Here is an 8691-nt window from a genome sequence, read left to right as displayed (position 1 = left end):
TGTCTCGGCAGAAACACACCTTCCTCGTCTCCTGGACATGAACATGTGAGCCAGACTCAGCTCTGAGAAGGTTCTGGACATGTTTAGCTCTCCGTGAAGCTTCAGCTCTCTGACCTCCAGCAGGTCATGGGCTCTTGTTTCCTTCACTCCTGTCTCATGGTTCCTCTCTGTGGCCTCATTGTTGTACTGAAGTCTGAAGTCCTGCAGAACAACCCTGACTAGCAGGAGAGGGAACTCAGAGACGTCTCCAGTGATAATAAATCATAAAGATGAATCTGTTTGACTATTGATTGTTCAAGTGTTCAGACCAATGCTGGAAACAAGCGCTGACTTTCTGATAAAACACATTAAAAGGCTGTAATCTGTCCTCTTGCTTCAGGATCTGACCTTCAATGGTCTTTTACTGCTGCCACAACATTTCAGGACCTCCTCATCTCTCTCTGTCGCTGCCATAGGAGGGTTTTTGGTTTTACAAACGTTGTGTTTGGGGCCATGAACAGCAGTCCTACAGACAACACTGTTAAAGTCCAGATGTTCTCACTGTTCAGACCAGCACACTGTGGTGGTGTCATCACTGATCATCCACAGTGTGTAACGCTGTCAGTGCAACCGGGACAAACCTGGAGCCCAGACGTAGCTCTGTTCTGGAGCCCAGACGTAGCTCTGTTCTGGACAGATGCACCAGTTAGTCATTATCTACAGAACATGACAGCACCGGGCCGGATATGTGTGGACTGGATCTCATTTATCTATGAAAAGCACTTTGACTCAACGTCCGTCAGGTCGTAAATATTCAATCAGCACGTTTAACCAGAGCTCAGTTTACACGCCTCAGATGTCATCAGAGCTTGATGACTGTGTGTCTTCAGTCTGCTCTGGTCCTTCTTGTCCTTGACTGGGACTCGTGGTGGGAGGTCAGGTGATCAGCGTGGCTTCTCTTATGAATGCAAACACACAGAAATGTGACGAATGAACCGTGACTCACTGTTTTTCTGAAGAACACTGTTCTGTTCATCAGTGCTGTGATTAAAAAGGATTAAGAAATATTGGTGAGAATTATATTTTCATGACTCATAATTTTGTGCTGGACTTCACATCTGTGTACTGGTGACGTATTCTGTATATCCACATATTTCATAGTCCTTCAGGGTCTCCAGTAAAGACCAAAGCACAAAGAGGTGTTTTGTTCAGGAGCTGGTGACACTGGTGCATCCAGAGCGCCGTCACTCTGGAACCTTGGCCAGCGTGTCCATTGTCCTGCGCTCACACTCGGGCTGAATGTGGGAGGTGTCCTTGGGTGGGCACTTCTTCCAATAGTGCTCCTCATTCCCCAGAACCCCCCGTTTCTTCCTCCTCCTCCTCCTCCTCCTCCTCCTTTATCCTCGTCTTCTCCCCTCTTTTATCCCAGTGTTTGTGGCCTCCACATCCTCACAGCGACCCGGAGCCGAGCAGCGTCACATGGTAAGAACCGCCGGGCCTCTGCTCGCATCCAACAGCAAACCTCCAGCTCTGCTTTTGACTTTTATCCTGAAACTCTGCAAAACAAATATCACAGGCAACGAGGACAGAGCTGCTTCTTTCTGCTATGATTTATTGATGAAGGTGCAGGAGGAGGAGGAGGAGGAGGAGGAGGAGGAGGATTACTTTGTTTTGGTGCCGTGTCTCTTTGTTTTTCATCTCCCAAGAAAATCCACTTGAAAGCTGCAGTTTAAATGTGACTTTTGCTGCCAAAGACTTCAGTTGAGTCGCTTTAGGTCAGCTGACAACCTGCAGAAATCAGTGCTCTGCTTGTGTTTGTCTTGCAGAACAACATTTAGCTTTCTGTCATTTTCCAGCTTCTGCTTTGTCTCTTCTTGCTGGTTGTGCATCCTTGTTGTGCAGATCCTGGTTCTGTGAGTGAACATCGGGTCACGTCGGGCTCAGTGCGGCACAAAGCTGCCTCTCTGGTATTGATCCCACTTTGACTCGCGCAGATAGCCGCACAATGACTCGTTATAAAAGGATAAAGCACGATTCAGATGCTGACGGAGTCCCGCTGAGCGTTAGGACTGCACAGGCCCAGAGGATTACCGTCTCTACACCAGGACCTTTTCTTTGCCTCGGACTCTGAGGGTTCTGGGTCCTGACTGGTTTGCAGGTATCCATTCATTTCTTGTAACACACAGTGTAATCGGAGGTGGTGCTGGCGTGTTGCTTTCTGTGGAGCAGCAAGGTGAAGCTGATGATCAGGTGGTGGTTCTGTCATGTGAAGAAGACTTTCCACTTTGGGTTTGGTGACGTGTGCTGTTCTAGTCCTGCACATAGAAACACTAAAGCAGACGCTCTTCTTCTCCAAACGACTCTGTGCAAAGTGTGTTTTAAAGGACGGTTTTGAATCAGTCTCATTTATGGCTCTGCTTTGGGGATGACTGTCTGCTCCTTGATGACACTTCTGTCCTTCAGCTGCTGTGAATGAGGCTCCTGCTCCGTCAGCATTGGGACGCCTTTCATTTCTTTACATTTTTTGCTGTGACTAAGCTGCAGTTTCCTTCAGGTGAGACAGCAGAAAACATGATCTCAGTTCATAATCATGTTCAGGTAAAGCAAAGATTAAAGAACGGGAGGATTCCAGCTGACTTTGCAGATTGTTCCTTTGAAAGGAAAGCGTGTTTTAAGTACGTCTACCTTGAGCTCGAGCATGACCGAGTGTGAACAAAGGAATCTGGAGGAAGTGAAGAACTGCTGCTCCAGCTTCCCTCCAGGACCCCATGACGAGCATGGTGCGTGGTTTGTGAGGTTTAACCAGCGCTGGTGAAAGCTGGAGCTTTAAAATGAGCGCACAGGGCAGCTTTGTTTCTCCACCCTGAACAACTACCCGTTAACTTCATGGATGCTCCCACCTGGTGCCTTCATTTAAGGTGCTCGAACTTCTCTGTTTTTTCAGTGTAGACAACAAATAGGAGAAGGCGACTAATTGTGACCCTGGATGGATCGGCAGCCTGGTCCGGTGTGACCTTACAGCGCACTGATCCGATAGCGTGACCAGAACACAGACGCTCCTTTGACCTGAGACCATGAAGGGTCACCTTAAAATGCAGATTTATTCAAACACTGTGATGCCACAGACGTCCACAGCTCTGGTGTCCTCCAGTGTGATCCTGTGCCCTCAAACATCGACCTGCTTCTCCAAGTCTTTAGACAACATTCACCAAACAGCGTTATTCACTCTCTCAGGCTGACCTGGGACTTCTGGTCTCTGACTGTCTGCTGATGATCGTTTCCAGTTGGAGTGTTTCTGCTGTACGGTGCTGCACGTTGGAACAACAACTGCTTTCCCCCGATGGTAAAAACCCTGGATGGGAGTTGAGACGCTGTGTCTACAGCTTCCTCCTGTGCAGGTGCAGCACAAACGTAAAGCTGAGCTGTTTGAGTCGTGTGCAGCAGAATGAAGTGAACTCTGTTTCACAAGCAGCTGTTTGCTGTTTAACTCTGTCTCGTCTTTGTTACATCAGAAGATGTAGGACGGATATTTCAGTGTACAGACGGTGGTTTGGTGGCATGTGGCCATGGGATAAGTGGATTAAGCCCGTCAGATTTATCCAACAATCATGAAACGTCAGCTGCTGACAGGCTCCCGTTCAAACACAGGGCGACCCAACAAAGTGGCGTTAGCAGCATTTCTATGATTCACAAAAGCTCTCCGAGCTTTTTATTCTGCTCCGAGCACAGCTGGAGATCAGCCACTGGGTTTTCAGAACAACGAGCAGGGAAAGCTGGGACATACTTGGTCTGCTTGTTTGGTTTTCTATTTGAAAAGTGCAGTCGATTACAAACAGTAAGAACTGTACCAGAGGGCCCGGTTCTTCTCTGCTGCACCAACAAAACCACCGTGATGCTCTGAGCTGCACGTAGCTGTGATTTCCTCTTCATCAGAACACATGAACGTTATTAATGGCTTTAATTTGGCCTCATGCCTGTAATCCTGTGGCTGCCTGTGAGCTGGGCCCGTCTGTTTACTCCAGAAGCTCAGGTTCTGTTTGCAGAAATCCAACATTAACCCTGAGACCAACAACAGCTCGTCCATTTGGAGCGACACGAGTCCATTTCCTTCACTTATTGGCTTAATTTGACTTTAAAATGGAGTTCTGAGCAGTGAACAGTGAGTGACGGCTGAAGCCTCCCTCCCCCGGCACTGTTGATACCAACATGTCCGGTCTGGACTCTTCTTGGGAGAGTGTTTCTGACGCTCGGCTGACTTTCAATGAGCCGCTGACAGACAGTCACATCCCCACTCTGAGCCGATTGTCCACTCCTCCAGCGTTTAACCCTCCTGTGTCGTGTTGCTGTCTGGCCCTCTGGTTCTCCCGGACTCTGATGAGGACGGCACCAGAGAGCAGTTTGGATGTTCAGCAGAGCGGAACCGATGCAATAAATAATTATTCTAAACGGAACGTCTCAGCCTTGAAACGTCTCGTCGCGAGTGTTGACACATTCTGATGCTAATTTCTTGTAGTGATTGATGCGGCGCTGACCCAGTTGCCTTGCAGGGATCATTAAAGTTTAATTGTGGCTCCCATTCAAGATCTCTTTCTGGAGGACAAACAAAATCCGTCCTGCTGTCGAGTATGTGGTCAGAATACTGGAGCTGCATTACTGGAGCTGAAGGGAGGCGAGTGTTGTGTTTGTTCCTCCTGAGCTCTGAGCACACATGAAGGGAGCAGCGGCATGATGGGAAATGGAAGCTATGAAAAAACAGATTCATGTAAAACAACAGTAAATAAATAGAAATAACTTTTAAAAATATTTACATTTAAAGGATAAAACTGTTAAATTCAAATTACTGCAAAATACTGAACATATATTTCTGTTCAATTAGGGACAATTAACAGAAACAAAAGCATCAAACATTAAAAAGCAAAAACAAAACATGATTTCTTCTAGGAAGTGTGCCGTGCTGTGTTTGATGTTACCGTCCAGCGTTGGGTTGTTTTCTACGGTGGCGTGTGCGCATCGAAATAACAAATGAACAACTTTAAACATAACATCAGGTTAAACACAACTTAAAGCAACAGAATAATCGTCACCCAACATGTCAGATGAATATCACCTGAGACACCTGTGAACTCGTTCAGCTGCCACATGAAGACGCCCAGGTGCTCTGTTGCCATGGTGACATACGTGAGAGGTGTTTAAATCATTTAGCTTTGAACCCGTTGTTCACTTAAACTGTGACTGTGCTTGATAACAACGGCCATGAAGTCTGTAACAACAGAGCTTTATAGTTAAACAACATTTAAAAAATCATTTGGAGCTGCATTTAGACAAGTTTGGCAAATGAAATGGACCCACAGAACCCAGTCTGAGCTGATACCTCACTTTGTTTAGCTCTGCTTTGGTTCTCTTCAGCTTTCCCATAAACTGTTTTGGCCTTTAGTTCCAACAAGTTTGACTCATCAGCTGCTCTCTCTTTTTAACCAAATGTCCCTCCTCAGCCACCATGAGCGTCCTGCCCTGCAGCTTCCTCGTCCTCCTCCTCTGCGTCCCGATCCTCGCTGAGGCCAAACGTCAGGCCGGCCAGGAGAAACCCGAGAAACCCGAGAAACCCCGGCAGCCTCCTCCGTCGCCCCCACCGGCCAAGAGAGCCAGGAACCGCTCGGTGCCCGGTTCCGGAGAGCTGAGCACTAAGGAGGGCCACCGCTGCACCTGGCAGACGTCCGGCGAAGGCCTGGTCAGCCTGGTGGTGAACTGCAGCACCGAAGCTCAAGGAGAGCTGCAGAGGTGAGGCGGACTCAGCAGCACCAAACCAAACCTTCTGCACAGAGTCAGTGAGATCGATGGCACCTACACACCTGAGCTAAACGTTCCCCGCTTGGTTTCACATTCGGTTCAGTCAGTGGCTCGTTTGTGAGGAAACACTTTAGCAGCAGGAGGTTTGAACTTCTGGACAACAGCCTGACGTTGGACTTCCTGCCTCAGTCTGTCGCTCAGCGGGAGGTTCCCCAGCTTCATGCTCAAACATGCAGGGAACGTTTCTGCAACATTGGTAAACGTTATCGACAAGTTCTGATAAATCTTTAAAGAACAAGTTGAAATGAAATGTTTAAAGAATCTTTTCCAGTAATGTTCTTATGAGGTTAATCTAATGTTTCACGTCAACATTCAGATTATGTTCCAGGATGACAAAGGAGCAACGTTCTCAAAGCAACATTGTTAGAACATGTGACTGACAAAGGTGGAACATTCTTCATGCAAGGTTCTAAGGATGTTTTGGGGATGTTGTTGAGGAACATATTCTAGAACGTTCCTCTCTATGATGTTTCCACAATAATGCAAAGGAGGCCTCAGTGTCAGAACGTTTTAAAAGCGTTGTAAAAGTGTTTAATATCGAACGTTTAACAGCGTTCCTGTAATGTGATATATTAAAGGGGGTACGTTGAGGAGAACACATTTAGAACGTTCTTCTACAGAACATTTCAACAATGATTAAAGTCAAGAAACATGTTCTCGATGCAACGTTCAGAAAACGTCTTCCAGGTGTTATCGAGGCCTCCGATGATGCAATATATCAACAGACGTAGAACGTTCTCCCTGCAATGTTCTGAGAATGTTTGTGAGGGAACACTTTGTATAATTTTTAAAACATTCCCTAAATGTTCCACCTCAACGCTGATAACAAAGGAAGAACGTTTTCGGTGTAACTAGTTTTGAGAGCGTTAGCGCATAACGGACTGACAACGTCTTTGGAACATGTTTGGTTTTCCTGCCTTGAAGGAAACATTCTGGGAACTAAATGAAAACATTAGTAGAACTTTGCAGAGCCTTGTCAGAACAGTTCTGGGAACCAAACCAGGTTCTGGGTGTACGGTTGGTGTCCTCCGTCTCACCTGGTTTGGTCCTGACGTCTACATGAAGGTGAACATGATGCTGAGTCGTGTGTCTGAGCGTCACAGCTTCTCCTCATTTCAGCCACTTCTTCACAGGTTCATCTCCTGGACACAGACTTACCAGCACTTGTAGGTTTTATCTTCTCATTTTCTTCCAATGAACACATTTCCATCCAACAGGAGAAACCTTCAGGGATGTATTGTAAAGTAAAAAGACAACATTATGAAGCGTGTTTTGATGCCTACAGATGCTCCTGTGTAGCGCTGGCTTAGACGATCACGGCTCTTTGGTGCTGACTGTGTGCATATCTGAATGTTTTCTGTAAGAAAGCCTCTTTTTAATACGCAGGAAGGCGCCGAGCTGCAGGTGGAAGTCATTTACAACCTGTCCCCAGACTCATTCGGTGAAACGCTTCCTTCATCAAAATACGACAAGTTCTTCATTACTTTTGGATCTTTTTTCCAAACCAGACAAACGGGCCAATTATGAGCTTCACATTCTCCTCTCCTTGCTGTTTTTCTTTCCTGACTCTGACTGCTCTTTCCTTCCAGGTACTGGTGCCGCTATGCCGGTAAACCGGACCTTTGCCAGGCCTACGGGGTGAAGTCCAGCCAGTACTGGAAGCAGCTGGTGGGGAAGCTGAAGAAACGGCAGAACGCCTGCGAAGGAGAGAAAGTCCTGAAAGCCAAAACCTGCAAGAAGGCGCCGGCCGAGGCTCACATGAAGCTCGCCCAGCGTAGCGGCGAGGACGAGAGGAAGGCAGGGAAGGAAGGAGGGAAGAAGAAAGGAGCAGCAGCCGGGAAGAGCTCGGACGGAGGGAAGGTGGAGAAGAAGAAGAAGAAGGAGGAGGATGAAGAGGACGAGGAGGAGAAGAAGACGGAGGAGAGGACTGGGTTGGAGGATGAGGAGGGAGTGCTGAACGACATGGAGCCGGTGCAGAGCTACTGCAGCGAGGGATGGCACTCGGTCTGCTCCTTCTTCGTCAAGTTCTTTGAAGGTTGATCAGAAAGTCTGCTGAAGCGAATTCACAATCTGGAAACAATGGAGGATTCTTGTTGTTAATCTCACGGGAAGCACCAGGCAGCTCATTTCTAAAAGTCTTTCTCTTCATCTTTGAGCTGCTGTCCAACCACATCTCCCACTAAAGTTGGATTAAAGTCACCTTAACTCGGGTTTGGTCATAAAACCTTTTGGTTTTTCATAAATTATGAACTTTCTTATAAATTAGGCCCCCCGGCTTCTAATTTGCAAAGTTATAGCGGAACGATAATTAAAACCTGGCAATCTGAATTATAGAAAACCGTTCAATCAAACCTGTCAGTTGTGAATTGAAGCTGTAGTTCTTCTGGACGTCCCTGCAAGTCTCTAGAGACTCAGAGCAGCTGTTGTAGTCAGTGCAGGTGAAGAGGCATTTTAATGGAGTCAGACCAACCAGTCGGATTGTTTGGACTCCAGTTTTTGTCCGTTGAGTGTACGTAGCTGTGGGATACGTTCCATCATTGTTGTAGTTGTGTTTTGTTCTGTAGAAATCAGATGAAAACTGTCTGAACTAACAGCTAAACCCAGTGCTCTGGTGGACAGTAGTGAATACTAGACGTGTTTTTGTGACGTGAAACTAATGCGTTCTATAAACGTTGTGTAGCTGTTGTGTACAAACACACTGTTCATAGTTGGATTTGTGGCAGTTAGACCTTCGCAGCATTTAAAAACTATTTTTTGAAGAAATGTTAACACCGTTGCTGGAACTTTACAATAAAGCGCTTACAAAAAACACAATGGCTTCTTCTGACTGACACTTCTACATGTGCACAGACACAACATGAACCA

At 46.8% G+C, this 8691-nt stretch overlaps 1 protein-coding gene across 1 annotated transcript; it reads left to right on the top strand.

Annotated features, from left to right (window-relative positions):
* Window positions 1–5476: 5476 nt before the first annotated feature.
* On the top strand, window positions 5477–8635 carry fgfbp3 (fibroblast growth factor binding protein 3). The gene is made up of 2 exons (XM_008287514.1): window positions 5477–5757; window positions 7416–8635. Exons 1-2 carry the CDS (start codon window positions 5477–5479, stop codon window positions 7864–7866), a joined length of 732 nt encoding a protein of 243 aa, XP_008285736.1. The 3' UTR covers window positions 7867–8635.
* Window positions 8636–8691: the final 56 nt, after the last annotated feature.

The sequence above is a fragment of the Stegastes partitus genome, unplaced genomic scaffold (genome assembly GCF_000690725.1).
Source record: "Stegastes partitus isolate 25-593 unplaced genomic scaffold, Stegastes_partitus-1.0.2 Scaffold504, whole genome shotgun sequence".
Taxonomy (NCBI): domain Eukaryota; kingdom Metazoa; phylum Chordata; class Actinopteri; family Pomacentridae; genus Stegastes; species Stegastes partitus.
This window is presented reverse-complemented; position numbering and strand designations above follow the sequence as displayed.

Excerpts from the sequence above, each read along its gene's own strand:
- fgfbp3 (XM_008287514.1), top strand. The coding sequence starts at position 5,477 with ATGAGCGTCCTGCCCTGCAGCTTCCTCGTCCTCCTCCTCTGCGTCCCG. Across the intron at positions 5,758-7,415 it reads GCTCAAGGAGAGCTGCAGAG|GTACTGGTGCCGCTATGCCG; the intron begins GTGAGGCGGACT and ends CTTTCCTTCCAG.